General features: G+C 36.5%; 1 protein-coding gene across 7 annotated transcripts in view; it reads left to right on the top strand.

Annotated features, from left to right (window-relative positions):
* DCAF6 (DDB1 and CUL4 associated factor 6) overlaps positions 1–24,422 on the top strand; it is a 73,537-nt gene that overhangs the window by 3,414 nt on the left and 45,701 nt on the right. For all 7 annotated transcript variants that reach the window (XM_041420903.1, XM_041420904.1, XM_041420902.1 and 4 more), the window contains exons 2-4: positions 12,606–12,667; positions 18,653–18,745; positions 21,333–21,518. In XM_041420903.1, the coding sequence (XP_041276837.1) occupies positions 12,606–12,667; positions 18,653–18,745; positions 21,333–21,518 (341 nt within the window). The remainder of the gene's footprint in view (positions 1–12,605; positions 12,668–18,652; positions 18,746–21,332; positions 21,519–24,422) is intronic.

Here is a 24,422-nt window from a genome sequence, read left to right as displayed (position 1 = left end):
TCACAGGAATCTCCAAATCTTGCAATTTTGTATCATTGTGCCAATGCTTCATCCACCAGTGAACAAACCTGTTCTGGTGGCAGGTCATGTGTTCTGTGCCAGCACAATAAAGGCCTCTGTGTGGATTAAATATAGCATATAATGATTTGGCTAGAGAAATGGCAGCATGGGTTTCTTGCAAGAAAGAGAGATCCATAATTCCTCTGAAGCATTTAATGTGATGAATTTATTTGCTTTTCTGTGAAGGGTCCTGCTGCCGAGAATGCCTCTGTTCAGACAGCAGGAAGAATGAAGACTTTTCCTTTTTATTTTTGTTTGTTTTGGGGTTTTAGTTTGAGTGTTTCTTTTTGCTGTTTGACATAGCAGGTTATCCAGAGAAAGTCTCTCAGTTTAAAAGGAGAGGAATTGATGCTGTGTTCTAGCTCAGAGTGGTGGTTGGAAGCTCTGGTGCTTGATACAATGGAAGCAAAGATCAAAATGATTACCTCTCCCCAATCTCTGATATCTTCATGCAGATACTATTTTCCGAAATCTTTGTTCCTTCTTTTTCTTTTAAGCTTAGTAAGATATGAAACAATCTTTAAAGAAGGAGGAATGAAAACTCGTGGGAAAGCACCACAATGCTATCTCTAAGATATAGGCTAAGTTTTTATCATTCTGGTTTTTAAGATTTGGGAAAAGTTTGAAGCCTGTAAAAAAACTCACTGTAAGGAAACCAATAGTTAGGTTCATTGTGATCAAATTTTGTAAAGCTTCAGCCATTCTTATTAAAAGAGATCTGTGGATATTTGTATGTAGGGAGAACCTACTGAACTACTTAGGTTTCAATAGTTCTCCCTCTTTATAGGGATGAACCACAGTAACCCCAGAGCTAATTACAGTTTTGAAGTTAGTTGATTGCCCTGTTCATAAATAGGGCTGAAAAACAAGCAAGAATAGCTATTATAACTGATTATTGTGGATATTGACTGCCTTCCATTCATGTCAGTTTATAAAACTAGTAGTGGCTGGTTGAATGAACATAGAATTGGATGTTGCTGGTGAACATTTGGTATTTCCTAAAACACATTGCCCAGAGTGTGAGAGTGCAATTAAAATACTTCCTTAAAATACTATAAAGTTTCATTCTCTTTTGTTTTTCTTGATCAAGCAAACCAACCAAACCCAGCAGAATGGTAACTTGAATGTTGGTGAGAACAACCAAAAAGAAAGGCATTGTTTTCCCCAGTTTTTGCTCCAGCTATGTTTTAACACGTGGTATCTTGGTCTTTGAAAATAATGAGGAGTAAGAAGGGTCAGATAGCTTTAACATTATCAGCTTTGTAGCTGGTGCTCTTGCCAACTTGGAGATGGGCAGAGTATTTAATCAGCCTTTCTTCTTCAATTCTTTGCATTATACTTTTGATGTTTAGTGGTTTTTTTTTTTTCTGGTACACTGTTATATTTCATGTCCTAAAGCTCTGGAATTAATTTTCTTTTTCACCATGAGTTAAAAACACTCATCTGTCACAGCTAAGCTCCAGATCTGGTAGAGGTGTTCTATGTTATTTTTTTCTTCAAGTCTAACAGATTAACTGCTGCTTGAAAAAGAAGCATTATAAATGTACCTGATGGTGTGATTATGAGAGCACAGTTCTGTAGTGATGTATTCTATTAACATCAAATACTTGGTGAAACTTGACTAACTGAAGTGTTTAGAAAGATTTTAAGTGAACTCCTCAGATTTTTTTCGTTAGAAATGTTTTCTGAATAATAGAAATAGGCAGAGGCAGAATTGAAATTCACTGTGTAATGAATGAGTTGGAGGAAAACACATCTGTGGAACGGTTTCTACATGCTCAGTCTAATATTGGAAGGAGGTAGGAAGCATTAGGAAGGCAGGAAATTTGGTGTAGTCATTGGATCTCCACTGGTTGTATAGAAAAGCTTAAGATGCTGAAGAACATTGCAGAAAAGGGATGTAACTTTTTAATTGAAAAATCCACAAGAGAGGTGAGTGATCAGGTGTTGCCTTAACCTGGATATCTTTGAAGTTTTTTCCCCTTGTTACTAAAATCAAGGCTTAGTGACTACAGTCCTTAAAAAATTACAGATGGGCTATTGAAAGAACAATGTGGCATTGAGACCTGTTGGTAACAAATTGAATTTGGAGGAGTTTAATAAAGAGATTGTGTCTGAAATGAATTCCCTGATACTATCTCATTTAAACTGGTACCAAGGAGCAGAAAGGCACTATATGTATGCCTAAAACAGCTTGTAGGAAAAGATATGAGGGGTGATCCTAGCATACAGGATTAATGATTTTTTTTCCTACTTCAAAGTAAATCAGCTCAGATAATAAAGACACACATTTTAAAGCCTTTAATGTTGGTAAAGGATAATAAAAGCACAGTGTAACACAATCATCTGGACAACAACAAATTAAAAAATGCTGGCTGGTAATAACTTAGTACATATCAGAAAACCAAAGAGATGTGAGCTGGGAGGAAGGATTAAGGTTAGATGAGTATTTCTGTGGCCTGAGTGCTGAATGCTTAGTTTTAATTTCAGTCTAATCAGCCTTCTGTTATCACTGGGTTTATTTCAAGCATAGACAAACTGAGCTATGGGAGTGGAGGACAGGAGCCACTTGGACCTGCAAGTGGTACAGCCATGTAGTATTAATCTAGGTAAATTTGATAGCTGGTTTTGCTGTTATCTTAGAAATCTTTGCATGTAGTTGATATCATTGACCTTTTTTCAGTTACATCTTCCTGTGTGTTTTGTGGTTTATTTGTTATGGTTTGTTACTGTTTCTTTCTCCACAGTGTTGTCCCATTTTGCTTCCATTCAGTGATAATGTGTTGATGATCATTTTTGTGTATTTTCTTTAAAAAAAAAAAAAGGACAAATGACGTGCAGGGTCTGGGATTACTCAGTGCCTTCTGTCACTCTGTCCTGAAATAAGAGAATTATTTCCAATGGCTGTTTTTAGGATGCTGGGGATTCATAGTAGCACAGCTTCTGTTTTTTTTATGTACAAACACCAGTTTGTGTAAAACTATATACCATTATGGATCACATTATTATGTTCTTTGGTGGGATTACTTTGCAGAAACCTGCTTTTTGGGTTTTGCTTTTTCTTTTTTCTTTAAAAACAAAATTATACTACTGCCTAGATCAGAACTTATCAATGAACCTACTTACTGAGTTTTGATATTCTAATTTTCTAAACCACCAACTGTTTTGCTGCTGTTGCATTTTGACATATTAATTAAAATGGAAGGTGGCTTTCTGGCGTTATATTTGGCCAGAAAGAAATGATGAAGAATTGGTATAACTGTTTCAACCTGTTGATTTTCTGTCCTTCAGAAATTCAGGAGGCCTTTCTGGTTGCAGATTTGTCATAATTTCTTCAAATGGACAGAACTATGCAGATGTACCTTTTTATTTTAAGGGATTAACCTTATGTGTAATATATGTGATTAACAGAATATTAATCATGGGTGTTGATGGCTGCCAGGTAGTAGGAGTGTGTGTAAGTGGGTTGTGGTTCCAAGGCTTTGCATGTATTATAATATTTGATATATACTCAGTCTTAGGATGCACATGTATTTGCTTTTATCCTTTGGAGTCTCTCAGCTGGAGACTGCAAACATTTGTGTGCACTTCTAATATATTTTCATTTTTGATTGCAATATTTCGTTGCAGTTACATTGTATGCTTTTAAAGACTGTCTTTGTACAGGAAATGTGTTTGCTTTGTAAATAACTGCCTGCCTTGATGCTGAGTGTTTCAGACAGCTTCGTAGTTAAGTTGTACCTTGATCTTCTAATAATGAGCTTTGGATACATGAAAGCTGTCTCTCGCTGCAAAAACAAGTCGTGTACAGCATGTACTGGCTTTGTATTTCAGGATGAGGCAGTGATGTGAGAGATCCTTTAGATCTCTTTATTTTTTTAATTTTTTTCCCCCCGTAGCTTTCTTCCAGTTGGATTGCTTCCATTAAGTGCATTAGGGCAGGCCATTAAAGCTGCCTGTGTTCAGTCACTTCCAAGATGTTGCACTGCAACTCTGTGAGTTCTTGTGACTTTGCATGTGATTCCTGATCTTCTATCCTTGAGTGTCCCCAGAATAGTCTAGTGGGGTATAACTGATCATGTATCAAGAACCTGTTGACACTTGAGACCAGTCCTGTCCTGGCACTAAGGAAAAGGATCACTTCAGGCACAAATTATGCCAGCCTTTGAACAAAGCTGGATTTTTCAGTAGTTGAGTGCAAGTCTTGGCTTTTTCATGTCCTTGGAGCTTAGTGAGCTGCTGATTCAGAAGTGTCCCAAGTGCTCTAGTGCATGTTGAATCATTAAATACTGAATGTGAATATCGTGAGATGGAATCTGAGTCACATCAGTGAATTTTAATAACCCCTTATTTTCCTCATCTTGTTCTTCAAGGATTTGCAGGCTTTCCTCTGGGAAGATGGAATGTGTCATTAATGCTGACTGCTCTCTAACTGATATCATGGGCAAGATGAGAATCTGTCCCTTTTCTTTCCTGTGAACATCGTGTGTTCTGAACCATCAGTGTTTGTTCGACCCTTTTTGAACTACTGAAACTTCACCAAAATAAAAGCCTGTTAAAAATTAAAATCTGTTAAAACCCATCTCTGTATTTAGGTTGCATTGCTTTGTTACAGTTGTTGTAGTGTGCTTCTGTTATTTACCTTTCTAGGAAATGAGGAAAAAATCTGGTTCCTTTTAAATTTGGTTTTATTTTAAAAACACTGTTGTGTCCTGAGAACTCTCTTCAGTAAAAAGTCTTTGGAGTTAAACAGGTTGTTTTTTGTTACCTAGGATGAATACATATAGTTTAATGCAACAGGCAATGTTATTTTTAAAAGGTTTTTTTTTCCCCATTTGTTTTTAAACAAAGGGGATTTAAAAGGGTTTGGTTTTTTTTTTCCATTTGTTTTTAAATACCCAGTTATAATGTAACCTATGCCAGTACACTGTTAACAGTCATTACCATCAAGACTCTGCTTTCTGCTTGAGCTCAATTTTTGATGTAATCTGTCTTTAATCCTGGGCAGTTTCCTGGTGTTTACATTTGTAATCTTATGGGGTTATGACCCATATCTGTTGTGGTATCTATATATCTATTTCCTGAGTTCCCCCAAACAAACCCAGCAGTGTACAATTCCTATATTACCAGGATTAAATGGTATGTTAAATTAGTCAGGTGTGCAGAATGTTAAATGCCTTAATTCGGTTCCACGCTCTCCAAGTTCTCAATTTCACTGGTGGGAAGGGTGGGCCCTGGGGTGTTTTTTTGCTAGAAGACATGTCTGTAGATATCCTAGTAAGCTTCTGTATAATCACTTCTTAATCTGTTTAAAGATGAGTATTGAGTTAGCTTAAACAACTTTAAATAGCAGGCTTTGATTTTGGCCAGAGCCTTTGTCTGGAATTGCTGGGGTTAGTCCTGCTGGCAGAGTGGGAGATGCAGAGCAGCCCCTGGCAGGCACTGGAAGGTGATGGCAGGACTGGTGACAGTGGGGGCACACACCTCCTCAGCAGGAAAGAGGACATTCCTCTAGGAATACTCTCTTTAAAGCAGATTCAACTTTTTCTTTCCTTCTCCTAGCCATTCTGCATGCTCCAGTGTTCATTTTGCCTGAGTGCTTGGAGGTGGGAGACCCTGGTTCTGCTATGAGCAATTTTAACTTTGCACTGGAATGGAGTAGCACTGCATTTCAGCTTCCTAGATACCATCTTCTTCTGCTGGGAGGTGGAGCTCCTAATGAACCTTGGGTGTCACAGTGGTCAGTAGTACCTGAGAACAGAAAGCAGAGTTCCTGATGTGTATTTCCCCAGGTGTTGTTAAGGATTGGCTGGGTTATTACATTGATGTCATTTTTAGAAGAAAGTATTCAACATTGCTGCCCACATAGTTTCAGATGAAGGCTTTTAAAAGTCAAAGGAAAGCATTTCCAAAGACATATTGAAAACAACAGTAATACTGTTTACTCCAACTTGCAACAATCTGCATAATATTTATTTTTGCCTTCAGTTAATAGAAGCCTCCTTTGACATGTCTTTGGAGAAGAAAGCAGGGCACAAGTGTATTTTTCTTGATCTGGTAACTATTATTTTTGTGTTGGTATCTGTTTTAGAATTTCGAGGTGTTTCTTTGGGAGTCCTATTTTAGTGCTGGTGGAGAAAACAGCAAAAGCTTTTGCAGTGTAGTTAATCCTACATCCAGTTAATCACTTAAGCTATGCCAGGTAGTTTTCTGTTGAGAGGAGTAAGGTGGTATGTGTTATCTTTTACATAGACAGAGCTTCTCTTAGTTTTGTTGTTAGAGTTTTGTCCTCTGTTCTATAGAAATGAGAAATATTTGTGGCATAATAGAAAAATTTCAAGTGCCTTTTGTCTCGGTGAGTATTTGTATTTCATCATCAGACTACTTTAAAGGATTGAATAAATGTCAAAATTGCTGAAATCTGGCTTATTTTTCCTCCTGTCACAAAACCTCACTTGCTGTCTGAGGCAAGAACAATACAGAAGACTTAAATATGGGCAGTGCAAGGGGAAGTGTAAGGATATCTGTCAGAATGTGGTGTACTTGTGAATGAAATGCACTTAGCACCAGTCAGTACAGCACAGATAAAATGCCTTCTCTGAGAAAGGTCCTTGTACTTTATCCCACATGTTTTGTCACTGAGAACACCTTAAACACTTTGTATTAATGCAGCTGAATTTTATGAAATCCTTCAGCCATAAACCATGGTAAATATCAAACAGAAATAAATTACATTGGTTTAAAGCCCAAATGCTTGTAACATTAGCAGTTATGGAGCCCAGTGGAGGCTTATATTTGGGAGTGGATACTTTCAGTATCCAAAAGATGTTTCAAAGTTAATTACAGCCATTGGTGCTAACCAAACACATATTATCCGTGATCTTACCTACAGTAACCTATTTTTGCAGATTCTGTAGAAGCAAACCTAAAGAGAATGGTTTTCCAAAATGCTTATTTATTACCCTAAAATGTATGACATTGCTGAACTAGTTTTTTTCCCTCTGAAACTTGAGTAGATCTCTTTTTTGGATTTGTTTGTTTTTGTTTTGTTTTGTTTGGGTTTTTGTTTGGTTTTTTGTTTGGTTTGTTTTTGTTGTTAGTGGGTTTTTTGAGATCAGATTTTGTATTAATATACTCACCATGAGATATTATAGGCTTGCTGATTCATAATTTAGGGCATAGTGTCCTGTCTTTTGTAGTTTCTGTCTTGGTGTTATAATATCTGAAAGTTTTGTGTTTCTTAATACCTAAAGCTCATTACTTAAGCCTGTTTCAGAATTTGAGTGCAGGCTTGATTAGCACCCAGTTGTTTGATGCTGGCTGGTTAGTAGCAAAACTCTGACATATAAAAATGGCAAAGAAGTCTCTTTGTAGACAATAAAAATATTTTGTGTTTTCTTTGTAGTGTTCATTCTTTCAGGCTTTGTGATGTATCATTATGAACAAAGAATAATTTGAGTTATCTGCTTTGAACTTAAACCATAATGAAATAGTTGATCATGGTCTCTTGAAAGGTATTCTTTTAAACATTTACAGAACTAAGAGTTATAATTTTTTGGCATTTTTGCAGTAGTGCAGAAGACTGAGGAAATATAACACAGAGCCTTGTTCAAAGGATTGGAGATCACACTCAAGCATTTGGTTTCTAGAAGTACTGCTGGTTCACTCTTTCCTTTGATAAATTGCTTGAGCCTATGTCACAATGACTGTAAAATAGGGCCAGTGTTGGCCTACATAGCTAACAAGGGATTTTTAAGGTAGTAATTTATCTTCAAGAATTTTAACTTACCTTGATGGAAGTTAATTCAGTGCTTATTATGTGTAGTCCTGTTTGCTTTATGGTATATAGAGAATTCTGGTTGCTGGAAAAATTGTGTTTAGATGTGGATCAGAAGAGTTTAGTGTAGTTAATCCAGCAAAATGAGCTATATACAAATGGGGTTACTTCAGAAATGCCTAAACTGTGCATTGGAAAACCAAGAGAAGTTTTGAAATGCACTGAGAGTGCAGGATAACATGTGCTCTGCATTGGGAACAGATGCTGGCTCCATTTCAGCTTTAAACTAGGGCATTCCAAATGTCACAGCGAGCCAGCGCTGAGGGACTTGGCCTTGCAAAGAGCCAGCTTGATCTAAATGAGTGTTCATTTGATAAATGGGGTCTGTTACTGAATAAGGGTTGTCTTTTAACATCTTATACTATGTTGGGGCTGCTTTGGATCAAAGTTTAGTTAAATTTCTGTGAAGCACAAGTGTGCTTTAAAACTAAACCTTCAGCATGAAATGATCTGTACTTCTTCAAGGGGAAATTTTGGAGCCCAGTTTTAAATCTATGAAGGTTTTGCATGCTTGAAACATTTAACTTGTGTGCTGTCATCAGTTCTGAAACAACTTTGACTGAGTTATTTACAAAAGAAGGGTATGTGTGTCTCTGCCACAACAGGCACATAGAAAGCACCTGATCAGCAATTCTTAAACTGAGGATTGTGACCTAAATGGTGTAGTAAGGACTGTGAGTGGGGAGTACAAAGGATGCTGTTTTATTTTGGTATTGCTCCTGAAGTGAGATTAGAGCTCTGCCCAGACACCCAGGTTGGGTAATTCTCCAGGTGGGAGTTGCAAGGCAGCGTTTGGCTTGACCTTGTGCACAGTGGATGTTTTGAAGAAACAAAGTTACAAAGAAACAGCTGCAGCTTCTCATTCAGCTGCTTTCTCATATTTAAATTTGTGTCATGAACCACTCAGGGTGGGGCTTCTTTCATGCACGGAATGGTCCCTAATCTCCAGCTTCGAAAAAAATTATTGATCACTGCACTGAGAGTTTCACTGTACCTTGAGGCTTCAGTAGTGCATAATGTTTGGTGAGAATAGGTGGATGGCTAAAAACTGAGAATATTATTGATCATTGTACTGAGAATAGCACTGAACCTTGAGGCTTCACTTGGTGCATAACTAGTGAAAATGGCTGGGTGGAGCATTAGCTTGACAGCTTTCCAAATTTCAGCTATGTAAACATAGGGAGGTCATCACAGCCACTTGAAATTTCACAGGGCTTATTTTTTTTGTTTTGCTTTACCGTGTTCTTGTTAGTAAATTCACCTCTAGCAGTTTTGAACAAGCTCTATGTGTCCAGTGAGATAATCTTGGTGATGACAGCTTGATCATTTGATCCATGTCCTAGGCCTTATTTGAATATAGGAAACAATATATTGAAGCACCTTCACAGAATTAAATTACTGCCTTTCTAGGGGTACTGCACAGTTAAGGGGAAAAAGAAATAGTTTTTGCCTTGAGAGCCTGTTCTCAATATTGGGGTGGGAAAAATCTAAATGTGACAGAGGTCTTGATGCTGATATTGTAAGAGGAAAGTAGTTTTGGGGTTTTGTTAAAATGTTGTAGCTGAAAGGGGAGCCAGGAGAGCTGCCTTTGTAGGAAGGTGGAAGGAACAGGCAGCCTTTGGATTAGGTGAATGGAAATTAAGGATTGTGAAGATTCTTGTCACTTGGGAGAGCAGAACCCTTGATGTGGAGAATCTGACTGTTAGGAAGTCCAGCAATAAGAGCTGAGATGCTGAAGAGTAAATACAAAACAAACCAAGAGGTGTTGCTTCTTAATTTTTTTCAATGTCATGAAAGTGGATCAGTGACAAAAATATTCAAGTGACAAATTCTAATACTTACTGCTGAGCATTTTTATCCAACCAAGTGAACCTGTGGGAGTCATTGCTGAAGTACAAGGAACACAGATTCACTCACTTTGCTCAGCCTTTAACAACAGCAAAAGCAGGGGCAATATTTTCTTCAGATCAGTTTATTCATGTAGCTTAGGTTTTTATTTTAGAGTAAGAGCACCACTTAGGATCTGGTGGTTCTAGTTTTGAATGATCAGATAAACTACAAACAATCATTTCAGTTGTCTTACTGCATGTAGTACTTAAATAAGAGGGGGTTTAGAGGCAAAATATTTTAACTTTCTCCCTTGCCCCCTTTTTCCTTTGGGGAATATAGAGACTATTTAAGTTGTAATTTTGTTTGCATTTAATTCCTTTCTTAAATATTTAGATAAAAAATTATCAAAGGATAAATAACTAAACACATATATAACAAATCATATATGCAATCCTAACAATTTTTAAAAATGTTTTAAATGGCCAAGTGTTGAATATATGAGACACCTTATGCCTTCATCTCAGGTTTACTGAAACTTATATGGATACTGTGTTCTTATTAAGACCAAAAAATCCTAATCTAACAGCAACAAATTGCTCATAACTTATTTTGTCAACAGATTTCTGTAAGGAAATAAAAATTGAAACTGAAAATGTGATTAGAACACAGTTACTGTTTCTTACTTACTGGTTTAAGTGATTTGGATTAAAACCAGAGCATACAGGAAGGAGGAAAATCTGTTGCTCTGTTTTTAAAAATGATTTTAAATCAACTTTGGTGTTTGTATGTACAGAGGATTCTCAGCAAGCACCTGCCTGTTGCTCTGCAGACATCACCTCGTTCCACGTGTATTTTGTGCACGTGGTGCAATGCCCAACAATCGTGCACTGCTATCAGATTTTTTTCTGTTCTTCAATGAAAGTGTGATGGGTCTGGCAAACACTGTATTTTTGTGTTGGTCTATGGAGTATACAATTCTTACTTAAATTGTCCTATTGGAGGTAGTGCATTCCTGCTCTGTATTTTGCATTACAGGAGCACCCCAGAAGCAAATTTTAAAGTTTGTTATGCAAAGTGATACCCAAGCATGCAGCAGGTGATATTTCACACCTCAGCATTCACATTTACTTACAAGCAATTGAAGAAATCAAATTAACTTCAAAGTAGAAATCTTCATCGAGAACACAGAAATCATTTGTTTGGAGGGGGAAAAATGGGTAAGGAGAAGTGGCAAAGAAAGCATAGTGACCTAGGTAGGTGTGTATTCCTGATTGAAGAATGCATACATTTTTGCTAGTAGAGCATGGTGCATAAGATGTCAGTATTTTAATTTTTCTCTAATTACGGATATTCCTGCTTAACAGAAATTGTAGCACCGGAGATGTCACAACTTCGGTGTTTATAAAATGGGGGATGAGGGAAGTCTGGCTTTTATCTTTTTAAAGCTGGCTCAGGTGTGCTTTAAGTTGGCTCAGGTGTGCTTTAAGTGTATAACCATTTCACCCACTAAGTACCTCCTCTTGAAACAGAGAAAATATTTTGCCAAAGTATGATCTTCATCCAATATGGTACTTAAGCTGTGTTATGAGCGATTTTTGCATTTTGGAGGTGGCTTCTAGTTCCAGCAAATCTGAGGTATCTAGGCAAGACCTTTTGATGGAGGGAAAGCTGTATGAGCATTGGATGAGGTGCAGGAGTTGGTGCTGCTGGAAGGATGTCCTGGCCTTGGAGGAGGGAGTGGGGCAGGGATGCTCAGTGCCTGCTTCCAGACAGGTGGTTGTGTGAGACCAGGTGTGGATATCAGGTGTTCTTTTGCAGGGCTAGAGAGTATGTGGGAGAAATAAAAAGCATTCAGAGGAAGCAAGTGGAGAGAGGAGAAACTACTTTTCTAAATATGTGATAAACTGCCAGAGACAACACTGACATGGCTCTGCCTTGAGCTGTGCCAAAGGAAGCTCAGAAACATAGGATTTTTCAGATGTGGATTCTCTTGCTGTTCTTTTCCTGATTCTAGGTTTTTAAGGTTAATTTTGAGTGAATTTCACAGTTACATATTTGGAAACAGTGCAGCCTGGCATAGGCCTACAGTCTGATGCTCTTACCTGGAATTTTGTTCTGAGACATGTACTAACACAGAATTTAAAAAGGGTAATGGTCCTTGAGTGTAAGAGCTTCTGGGATTGAAGTTAAAAATATTAGGTTTACCAGTATTTTTCTTTTCTGAGAGTGCTTTCTGGGGAATATTAGGTTCAGTATAACCTGAAAGTTGGAGCCATGTGTTTAAACATGTAGTTCAGGCAAATACCACATCTTTGTCAATATGCTTCAGTTTTCCCTCTTCATGTTAGTAGAATAGTGTTTTTGAGTGCAGTGGTAAAATCAGTTTGTACATAGGGTGTAAGGACATTAAAGTTCCTGGGGCTTTGTCTTCATATGTATTTATAGATTTTACCTTTCTCCTTCATCTCTTCTTTTCACATAATTTTTATGAAATGGAATGTTACTGGTCTGAAGTGTTAATTTTCCAAATGCAAGGGTTGTACTGTTTGAACTATGTAATACTTGCTCCCTCTCAGCTAAGTGAAGCAAATAACCACAGGATTATTTTCTGTTTTCGTGCTATTAGAGGGAGCATCAGCCTGTGAACCTGTGAAATGTTCGTTTTGCCATTTCTGCACTCTTACTAAAGGTGGTGGAAGATCCAGCAAATGTCTTGCTTGTCTTAGGATTTGTAAAATGAGAACCATCTGAATTGTTTCAAGATTTAAATTTATATTCTGGTTCTTTACCGTTTAGGTTTTTACCTGTGAATGGTCATTAGCAGACTCTCAACCACTTCAGTATTTAAAAATTATGTAATTGGTATTTTTCTTCACAGGGAGAAGAGAATTTATCCAAAGATTAAAACTTGAAGCAACCTTGAATGTGCATGATGGATGTGTAAGTCACTTGTTGCTTTTTTATTTGTTAAAAATTGTTAAATTGTGATTTTGTTGCCATGGTAATAGTCCCTCAACTTAAGAAGGCAAATATCTTACATTTGTATATTAAAGCTGAGCAGGACCACTCTGCTTGTTGAGATCTACGTGTGAATTTCTTGCTATTTGTTTCTTCTTGAATATCTGACACTTTTACCTTTGAAGCAAAATAAAATCCCAATCCTGTATCTTAATGTTGTGTCTACTGCTGATTGAATTAATCTTTCCTGCCATTTAAACACATTCCTACCTTTTCAGTTAGGACTCATCTTAAACCTTGAAATGAAGTATTTTTTTGTTGTTGTTCTACTGTGTTGAATTAAAAAATTATTAGTGTTTTGAGTGATTTAGTTTCCAGTTTCAAAAAGCGAATCACTAAGTGCTACATGCTGACTTATAGGCAATGAAAACAAAAATAAACCTTCCTGAAAGGCTTATTTAAATATTAATATTAATTTTTGAAAGGGGTCTAAAACATATCCTTTTAAATAAAGCCTTTACCTAACCTAGGTTCAGGACAAAGAGACTGCCTTGTTACCTTTGAGGATTAGAGGAGAAGTTCATATTTGTTAAAGTATTTATTGTAGAAGATATCTGAAAAATGAAAGTATTCTATAAAAAATGAAAATGTATGTGCACCTTTCATACTTTAATGTGTATTTCTAAAACTGTATAAACATAATGATTATTTTAGCTTGAGTTGTTTGGATTTTTAATTAATTGAGGAGCAATATAATTTTTAACTAACAGTAGTAGTTTTAAGGAACAGGTGTTTTTGACATCCAGCCTTCTCAAGATCAGAAGTATGATTTTGATGTGCCTTTGTTTTTGTGAGCCTGGAGAGTCTGGGAAAGGCCAGGATTAGAATTGCTGTGTATAAAATGTGAGCTACTTTTCCTGTGCTGACTACATTATAAGTTTAATGTTCTGGTACATGGTGTTGGTGTAATGAAACAAATATATAAATTTCTCTTGGTTTTTTCAAGAAATGTTACAAGAATGATGATGTAAGGTCTCTTTCAACTCAAACAATTCTGTGATTCTATGTGTATTTATTAATTTTTATATTCAAGATTGTAACAGTGATACTTTGCTTCCAAATTTCTTCTCTAAGTAATTTTTCATCTCCTCAAATACTTAAGATTAAATGTTTCAAGTTTCTTTTCCTGACATTGCTTAGGGCTTTTTATTTATTTTTTTTCTTTATTTCCTTGCCAAAAAAAAAAAAAAAAAAAAAAAAAGAGTAATTTTTTACTGTTAAAATAGAATACCAGAAAACAATATTTGTTCACTACTTGTTAAAAATTAAGTGACTGATCTTTACTTCAGTTATCTGCCTCTCTGTCATGTAATAGAAATGGCAGATTTGGTGTTGGCTGTTGATGTTGCTTTAATTTACCAGATGGATATTTATTTGAAAACTAATTTTGATTGATTGTGTTATCTTTAAAAGTATGCTTTAACATATGGCCTGATTGTTTTAGAGGGTGGAAAATGCTTTAATTGTAAACTTACAGCATTATTTGCAGGTGTTTAAAATACTACAGTATTAAAATACTACAGTTTGAAAAAATGTCTTTAGACGTTGAATTTGCTCAGAATTCTCCACCTTTAAGGAATGGACTATTGGGAGTTTTTACCTCATTTACTGTGTGGTCTTTTGCAAGGCCACTTTTAAGGCTAACAACCACTCAGTATAATTTCTTACTATTTGTTTTTAAAAATTCTGTGACATACAAATCAATGGAATTACAATGCTTGTGCTGATTAAACTCCTTATTACCATCAATGGTAATTAAGCTTTTTTTTTTCTTCTTCCCACAACTATTGACTCAATTGACTCAGCATGCATTTCAAATGTAGGGAATGAATGCCATATTGTCCTATTAAAAGGCCTTTCTGGGTTTGGTTTTTGGGTGTTTGGGATTTTTTAAGGAAGGTTGGATGGCCAGGCTTTGGGGCTTTCTTTGGTTGCTGTTTGGTTGATTGATGTTTTTAAGAACTTTTTCATTGTTCTGTTGAATAAGTTGTGACTTATATTTTCTATATAAAGCATGCTGTGTAATTGGACACGGTGGACAACTTACTTAAGGCAAGAAATTTTTTTACTAATTGAGGATAAAAGTAAAATCCAAGTTCCTACCTGTTAGACAGAAGAGAGATCCTGTGGGAGATATAGCTGTGTATAATCATACCCAGGCATGATATCTGTGAAGAAGGGAATATTCCTTGAATTACTTCACATATCCATGCTTTTGTAACAGTAATATTACCATAACACCTTGTGTTTAAAATCTGAGTATTTTCACCTCAGAGTTCAGGGGCAATTCTCTTTGAAACAGTCCCATTTTGCCCTTGCTTTGAAGACACAGTTTCTAGCAGTAGTGTGTGAAGTAATTGAATTGGTTCTGCAGAATTATTGATGTCTGCCAGTAGCCTTATCATTCTTCCAGGACAGGATTTGCCTCTTTCAACAAGGTTCACATGGTCAAATTCAGTAAGATCATTTGTATGCCAGAACTTGCCATTTTCTGTGTTAGCTGTAAAAGGAGCTTAAGAAGATGAGGAAATGTAAAGAGGTAGGTGAGCTTTCTGTATGAAGTGATTAAATCCAAAGGAGAAATGTTGAAAGAGAAGCAATCTGGACCAGCAGCAATGAAGTGTGAGGAAAGGAGAGGATAAAGAAACTCCAAACCATATTGAATTTCAGTAAAAATATGGATTATTTTCTTCCTGGTTTGGTCCTGTGAAAGCTGAGGAATGTTGAAATGCAGGATGCAGATGAAGCATTTGACATGAGTAAATACAGCATTTTGAATTAAAGAATATCACCTGAAGGAGTAACTTCTCATTTCTATGTACAGGCATTCAGATCAATAACATAGCAGCATCCTTCATGGCATTCATCTCCTACAGGATGGCACTTGGGAACAAGTCCTTTTCAGATGTACTCCTCAAAGCCAGCTTAAACCAGTATAGGGAGTTTGTGTTTTGTTAGAAACAATTTTCACCTTGTGCTCCACAGATGAAAAACACTGCCTTTTTACCCCCTTTTTTGCTTGGGGGATATTTCTGATATTCTGGATATCTACAGCCGTTTTTATTTATTTTCTTCTATTTTTGTATTTTGTTAATCTCTTCTGTTCACAAAAGTGTTGATTCTGAGGTCACTTTGCATGGAAGTGAGGACTTTGCTTTTTTGTTTTTTTAAGGATTGGCTGCACTGCCTCCTGCATTGTCTTTGAGGAAAACACAGAGATAATAAATTTATATCTGACTAATTGACTAATGAATCAAAAGTGCTTGCTGACTCCTTGCAAGGCTAGATGAGTGACAAATAAAATTATATACAATTAATAATGTGGAGTACTTAATAGAAAAAAGCTAATTTCACACCCTTTGGTTTTTCTTAGCTTGTTAGTAATTGTCTGTCATTTGTGTTTGAGGTATCCTTTCTTCTGGGTCTGACACCCTTTCCCAAGGTTTCCAAACTCTCAGAATAGTAACTGTTCCATTACACTTTTAGTTGGGTGTTGAGTGGCAGTGCAGGTGGTACAATATGTAACTTTTTCAAAAGAAAAAGCCATTTTCTAACCTGTTCTTGTTTTGTATTATATTTTAGTAGTTTACTACCATGGAATGAGAAGAGAACTTTTTAAAATTCTGGGTTTTTAGTGATCCATATGCAAATTTATTTGGGTTATTCAGTGTTGGTCTGTAGGTTGTACTGAACACTATGTATATGGACTGGAAAGTCTCTGTAAAAAACCCAAACCAAGCTGATTTCACTGAAAGACTTTTTTACCTTTTGAGTTCTTTGTTGTCAGCAATGCTGAGGAGATGATTGGGTACAAAATAAAAAAGTCTGTTTAGTTACAGACCCCTAGTAACTTGGTGATGTCATCTTACTTCAGTATTATTTTTGAACCAATTTTGGTCTGTGCAGGGTATATTGAAATTGCTCAACTGAGGCAAGCATTGCAATGAAATTGGAGTTTTAGAGGAGAATGATTGATGTCTTGTGTAGACTTGTGATGCTGCAATTTAGATCATCTCGTCTCCCCTTTGCATCTTCAGTATTTATCTGCTTTGCTGTCCTTCACATTTGGGGTTTGTACATAAATATACACATCCACCCCCTCCATTTGTTTAGTTTTTTGTGCTAACTTTTCTTTCTTATATCATGACTTTAAATTTTTCAGCAGCTTCCTTGTTCTTTCAGTGTTTCATTCTTGTTTCTATTCCTGTATTCTCACATTAGCATTTTGGTTTCTTTAGGGCAATGATAATAATACTTTTCTGCCTGAGAGGAATTGTAGATGAAAATAAACATTGCTGGCTTGTGTGTTTGCCCTGGCTGTAGTGCTGTGCAATGTTTCACAACATTTTAGAGTACAGCCATTGTCAGGACAGGTTATTTCAATGATAGATGGTTCTGGGGGCTAGTTGGAATTGTGGTTCTTGGTGATTGACAGCCAGAGTTATAAAATCATAAGAGTAGCCATGCAAGGTCATACCAAAGCTCAGTGGAGCCTGATAACTTGGCCCTGGAAGTGGCCAGCACATATTTTTGAAGGAAGTTGAGACAGGGCAAGCAGACAGTATTTGATGGGTGTTCTGGAGAACACATCACGCTTTAATGGGTAGATAGAGGTGGAAGCTGCACCTTTGTTTCTGATAATTTTTCATTTCTCTTTGATGAATATGTATATCCTTCCACTTCTGGTGTTTAGGGTGTTCCATAACAACCAGTTTCATTAAAAAGCCATATGTCATTGGATTGTTTCATTTCAGGCCTTCCATTTCCTGTCCTGGGAAGATCCACAAAAAATTATTTTTTACTTTTTCCATGTCATTCATGTTCTCATAAGCTTCTGTCATTTCCCTCCCCTAGAGCAGTACAAATTATTTGCTTCTTGCAATATAAAGTGTTAGATATCTGTGAAACTGCTAACTCTGATTTTGCAACTAACCCCCACTCAACTTGCCATTAAAACAGCAACTAGAATGGGTGTATTTCTTTTAAACAAAAATTATTTTTATTGTTGGGAGGGGGCCTCAACGTGAAACATTTGAATTTTAAAAAAAGGCATAAGAAAATAATTCAGAACAAAGTGGGTTTTTTACCAATTCTGTAATCCAGTCTGGTACATTACACTAAGGCAGCTGTTCTGCCAACAGAATCTAGCCTGCAGAAAATGGTGATGGCTGCAGTTTGACACTTGAAGGTATTTTAGAGGCTTACTTGAAATAATAATGGTCTTGCATGCAGTCTTTGGTGCTTGTGCATGAGCTGCTGCTTGGAGGATACCTTTTGAGCTTCCTGGATTTTGAGTGCTTTCACAGCTTTGTTTCACTGACACATTATTAAGCACAGTCTTGTGAAAAGGAGAATTGATAAGGAAATGTATTGTAAAGCTCTCCCAATACAATTCTGTACCTCACTGTAGGATTCTTCTTTCCCAGCATACTCACACTTTTGAAAAGGGATCTGGGATGGATTCTGCAGTGCTTTTCCCTGAGAAGGTGTGGTCACTGAAAAGTGTGCAAAGCTATGGATGGTCAGAATTTGGATATGGTGAAGATACAATAATGAGAGCAGTGTGATGCCCTCCAGTTCAAATTCAGAGAACTCTCTGTGGAGTAGATTTGGTACATTAAAGCACCTGAGTGTGTAAAATTGTGGCTACTGTGGGGAGTTTAATTTACCTGATGAACTCCTGAGGAGCAGAGGGAGTAATTGAGATGCCATAGGTGAAGCAGGTGATTCCCTTATCAATTTGTTTTAAAAACACAATTTTTTTTTGTGCTAGCTGCTTAGAAATTACATTGTTTCAGTTGAATTTGTTAACTCCTATTTCTGTAGTGTTGGATGAGTACTGATGTTTTAATATCGTGAAAATTGAATTCATATAAGTCTAAATAATTTTTTTTAAAATTCATGCAGGTGAATACAATTTGCTGGAATGATACAGGAGAATATATCTTATCTGGTTCAGATGACACCAACCTGGTCATTACTAACCCCTACAGCAGAAAGGTAGGTTTGTTTCTGGCTGCTTGGTAATTTTCAAATAGGATGCAAGTTAGTATTTTTCAAGGCATTAAAAGGTTTTTTCAAAATACAGGTTTTCAGTTATTCATTATTATGCAAAAAAGATAATATCATGCACTTCTTAGGGTATATAAATGGGAATAAAACTTCACAGTGCTTTAAAACCTGAGAGTTCTAATCCTTTGTGACATTTGTATTATCCCATTTTACGGTACATGGCCGGGCACAAAGGGAACATGGTCTCACTACAGATTAGTGTCAGGAACAGCAATAGGATTCAGTAATTCTCATGAAATTTTGTAGTCAGAGAAACTGTTTTCCTCTCACTTTTAAAATACTGTATTTTTTGCTCTGTGTAATGTACTGTACATAATGTCTTTCTGTGTAATGTTGTTGAGGTGCCAATCTTGATTAAAATAGTTCACTCCAATGTAAAATTACATTGCCTTGTGTGTGCCTGCAAGTGGATGGAGAATAATTTGAAAGAAGGGTTGCAATGCAACTGAAAGACTCCCAGTAGTGCCAGCTGGCATCCATCAGGTGGTGGGACTGTCCCACACCTTTCTTTTGAAGGAACTGCTGATAGTTTGGTAGAACAGATGCTCTGAGCTGTGTCCTCTCAGAGGCTGACAACTAAACCCTGAGGATATGCTCAAAAATTATATGTGTGGGAGAAACAGAAGGTATGGTGGAAGAGAGTTTGAGTAGAAAATAATAGTTTGCTTTCCTGAGGGGTTGTGGTGGTTTGGAGTGTTGCCTGTGCCTGTAGGCAAGGCCCTTTTGCTCTCCTCTCCAAATAAGCCAGAGCTTCCAAACTTCATCTCTTCCTTCCAGTTATGGTGTCAGCCTGACAAAGTTCAGATCAGTATCACTAGGTAGGGTTTCTCTTGGACTGGGAGGTCTGCTGGAAAAGAGGTATCCAAGACACCTGTGAAGTGGATGATGGATGTATTCCAAAGTGAGTGTTGGTGGAGTGACTTGCAGAGTAAGAATTTTTCATGCAAATAAAGGATGTTCAGTGTTATTTATTGTGCAGAGTTCGTTTTATTACCCTACTATGGGACAGTTGCTCATTATAAATTTTTTACATTAAAATATTGTAATATTTTAAAAGGTGCTGCAATTTAAAGCTTTATGCTTTCATGGGACAATTTTTTCCCCCTGTTGTGTACCACTTCTCTACTTAAGCCTAATGAGGAATATGGGAGATCTTTTGTTTTCTTTTTTTTTATTTTTCACAGTTTAGCTGAGTTACTTATTTTTTGTAACAGCAGAGGAGATGAGAAGATGATTTTTTAATTTTTTTTTCCCCCAATACATGCAAATGCAATTACAAAACAGCAGGTACCAGCAAGAAGACTCAATAATCAGTGTTATTCCTGAAGTGTACTAGAGTTGTGATTTTTAATGAGTGTTACAATTATGTTAGCTTAATTTTTTTCTGGCTTGAGTAGGATTATCTATACAGGAAAAGGCAGCAAATTGGTATTAGAACTGTGTTGTAATTCTGTCATCTTGGCAAATATCCTTATTACCATATTTTCTGTTATCTAGGTAGAGAAGCAAAAATAGACTTCAGCCGTCAATATTTTGTATCTTTCAGAATATGCAGATTCACTGTTAAATTTTTTAGTGGGAATTATTTAAAAGGTGTGAAATAGCACTTCTGAACTGTTAGGCATGAGCTGCTACTGACAGAGAAACTTCATTTGCAAAACACTTCCTTTGATTAAGTTAATTGAGTGGAAATTTGGAAGTAATTTTCATACTGTAAACAACTTGGTGAGTATTTCTTTCCTAATGGGAGTGGTGAAAATGCAGTTTGGTTCAAGTGCTGCAGATGGGAGAAATAAGAATATAATGTTTACTTGTTCACAGGAAAGCATGTGGAGGTTTTTTCAGTTTTGGTAAACTAAGTATGTGAGGAAGGATAAAGAGTCACTACAAAGTGTTTAAATCAGCTGTGATAGTGAAGGAAATCATATGTTTCTCTGCTTTAATGTTGATGAATGAGAGTCTAAGTGAAGTCCTGGTTTTTTTACCCTGTATAATCAGGTTCTTAAATGTTTATTTATTTTTGGCTAGTTTCAAAACATTCTTCCTTATAAGCATCAATTCTCCTTTTTAGACTGGTTTTAAGAGTAACATCAAATTTTAAAGTCTGCAAAGTTGGCTTGGCTTGCAGTGCCTTATTCTTCTTGATTTACAGTATCCCAGATCTTGTAAGTCTCTCCTCACTGAGTGGCTGCACCATCACCCTGACTAACTTTTCACCATGAGAAACCTGATGTGCTCTGGAACCAGCATTACAAAAACAAAGGTGGCAGCTGCATTCCAGCCCTTGTATTTTGCACACTGCTTCGTGCAAGTGCCTGAGCAAACCTCTCTTGTAGAACCATGTTGTTCTTAGAAGAAATTGGGTGCAAAGGCAAGCTCTCTGATCTGTTGTACTGAACTGTAGGTCCCTGGCAGCCTGTGCATAACTGGTATTTGACAGTCTGAGTTTTTCCATCCTTTATTTGCCTGGAAAACACTGACCTGCTGCAGCCTCCTTTTTCCCTTTGTTCTTTAGGTTCTCACAACGATTCGCTCAGGACACAGAGCCAATATTTTCAGTGCAAAGTTCTTACCATGCACCAATGACAAACAGATTGTTTCTTGTTCCGGAGACGGAGTCATTTTCTACACGAATGTTGAACAGGATGCAGAGACCAACAGGCAATGCCAGTACACCTGCCACTATGGGACTACCTACGAGGTACCTCCTGAAATAAATCATAAGTTTGAGATGGGTGAAATATCTATTTTATTGTATTGTTGCCCAAGATTTTAACCAGATTGTTGAAAACTTTGTGTCAGTGCAGTGAGAGTTACAGAACTTTTCTTCTGTCTTTTTTTAATTGCTTTTTTTATCCCATTTAAAAAGTAGACTTGAACAGAGAAATGTGCTATCTAAATTAAATGGAGAACTGTGCAAAAGTGGTACTGCTAAGATAACTTTGCAAATATGAATTCACCTTCACTGAATGAATATTCTGCAGAGCAAAACAGATTAAAATTGAGCTCTGAATTTCTTCCTGAAGTAGGATGGGGGGTGGGGGAAGTGACTGTTTTGCATTTTTATTTTTATTTTTCCCCCTCTGCCCCTCCCCTCTTCCCTGAACTTTTCAGCAGTTTCATGCCTTTTTCACAATTTAGATCCTTCTATCAAATGCTTAGCTCAGCATATGTGAACAACTTAATCTGAAAAATGTGTTTACAGTTGTAGATAATTTTTGTATTGTGTATTCTAGTTAACTCTTTAGGTTAAATTTAACCTCAGTCTTTTCAGTCCTCCCTTTGAAGTTTTGTTCATGTAAATTAGGCAAGTGAGGAACCAAAGTGTTACTTAAGTTAGAAAAATAGAAAGATTTATTGGTCTATCTGGTTCTTTTAAATAACAGCAAAAGGCACTGCTTGCAAAACTTACTGTGCTTAAAATAGAAAAAAATTGTAATTTTTTGGTAGGTTATAAATGTTCCTGTTTCTTTCACTGTTTATTTGTTGAGGCTTTTTTAACACTACTGCAGTACACACACAGGGAAAAAAATCCCAAATCCATTGTTTTTTTATGGATTAGGTCAGATTTCATAGCAAGCTTTTAGATCACTTTCTTTGCATGTTAAATGAACAAAATCTTTAAAACTTCTCGTAAAAAGAATTGGAGTGTGTGAAAAAAGGAACAAATCTTTAAAACTTCTCGTAAAAAGAATTGGAGTGTGCGAAAAGTGGCTGAAGTACTGCCAGAGTTAATTTTTGTTCCTGTAGTAAAAGTGTCCTTATGCTTGTAATTACACAAAGAAAGTGGCTGAAGTACTGCCAGAGTTAATTTTTGTTCCTGTAGTAAAAAGTGTCCTTATGGTTGTAATCACATCAATTACATTTCCCTGCTATATTGCACAGTCAAAATGGCCTTATTTGGGATGATTTTTTTTCAGCAATAATGTTAACAAGAGGGCATTATTGTTGTTTTGATACAGTTTTGGTGGTTTTTGCTGCTTTTAAACACTGTTAATGGAAGGAATATCAAAACTTCTATATTACATTGGCTGTTTTAACAACTTTGTCTTTTTATGAAGTTATTTTTCTTATCCTGTTTTTGCAGTGAGGCTGAGAGGTTCCTGGAGTGGGGAGATAATTTCTAAATATTGTGATGGTACTGCCCAGCTGTATGTAACCACATCATCACGTTAAATATAGAACTTTGACTCACTGGGTTCTCTAAATAACAAAGCTAAAAGCTGCCCCTGAGGTACCAATTCTAAATTTGAATGTGGTTGGGATTTATACAGCTCTTGGAGTTTGTGGCAGTTCAAGACATTGCAAAAACATGAAACAGGGGAATGTGGAAATTGGTGTAGATTGTTGTAAACTGTGAGATAATTGTAAAATTGTTTTTAGTTCTGACTGAGAATAGAATAAGTAGAGGGAGAGGCTCTTGAGACACGTTTCTGAAGAATTTATTGTTTGTACAAGGCCTTGACAAGTTTGTGTTTCCTCATCCAAATCTTTTCTTTATTGCCCTTCATGTGAATTGCATTTCAGAAAGAGAATGTACTTTTATGAACACCTCTTACTTTCTTGTTTTAAATACAGTGAAGTGATCATATAGCTAGACACTTTTAAAGTTAAGTAGCAAACAAGTTTTTAGTTAGTAAAAAAACAATTTGATATATATATAAATTTTATTATGTGTACTTGTTGAACTTAAATGTAGCAATATTGAGTCAATTATTGGAGCTTGCGCTTCTCCATTTCTCTGGTTTAGTGCTTATGAAGTACTTAGGATGTTTGTGAACCCTGGACATAAAAGTTGCCATGTGCAAGTTACATTGCATGGATAGGGTGAAATAGCATCAGTGTGAACAAACAAAACACAGCTACTAAAAAGAGCTTGTCACATTCAGCAACATAATTGGAGCAAAATGTTTTCACTGAAAGCTCTGCTAAACGCTGGAAGAATTTAGTGGATTGAAGAACAATTGCTAACTGTTACAGCTATGCAAATAAAGTTAGTTTGAATGAAATATGTAGTGAAAAATAGTCTTCACTATGTTACACTGGTGGATTGAGGAATAATAGTCATGGCTCTGAAGTTTGTTCTATTGGTATTCAAACCATGTTTGTTCTGTAAGTTAAACTTATTTGGCACAGCAAGCATTGTCTCAGTTACTGTGCTGAGCCTTACAGGAGAGGCTGAAGCCTTCAGCTGTTACCTTTGTAACCCCATTTCAGGTAGAGAGATTTGCAGATGTCCATAATTACTTTTATTGAGAATTTTGGGAAGTGGGGATGATAAATCATCTCGTTTAAAATGTTAAAGAATCACTCATGCTCTACGTTCCATGAATGTATTACACTATGAACCATTGTTGTTACTTCATAAATTTCTACTGATAGTAGCAGGAGTGTAGGAAAATAAAAATGCTGCCACAATTTTCTCTGTTTTCTGTTCTAAGAGACAGAGTGTAAGTAAACTGGCATTTCCTGTGCATTCACTGACCTGTGGAATTCAGATCATATTTAACATTATGATCGCTTGCCTTTTTATTTTGTCTTGAGGAGGCTTTGAGTGAATCCATTCATGTGAGACTCCATCTGAGCTGTCCCTAGCTGGAGAAGG

The sequence above is a fragment of the Onychostruthus taczanowskii genome, unplaced genomic scaffold (genome assembly GCF_017590055.1).
Source record: "Onychostruthus taczanowskii isolate IOZ18803 unplaced genomic scaffold, ASM1759005v1 scaffold67, whole genome shotgun sequence".
Classification (NCBI taxonomy): domain Eukaryota; kingdom Metazoa; phylum Chordata; class Aves; order Passeriformes; family Passeridae; genus Onychostruthus; species Onychostruthus taczanowskii.
This window is presented reverse-complemented; position numbering and strand designations above follow the sequence as displayed.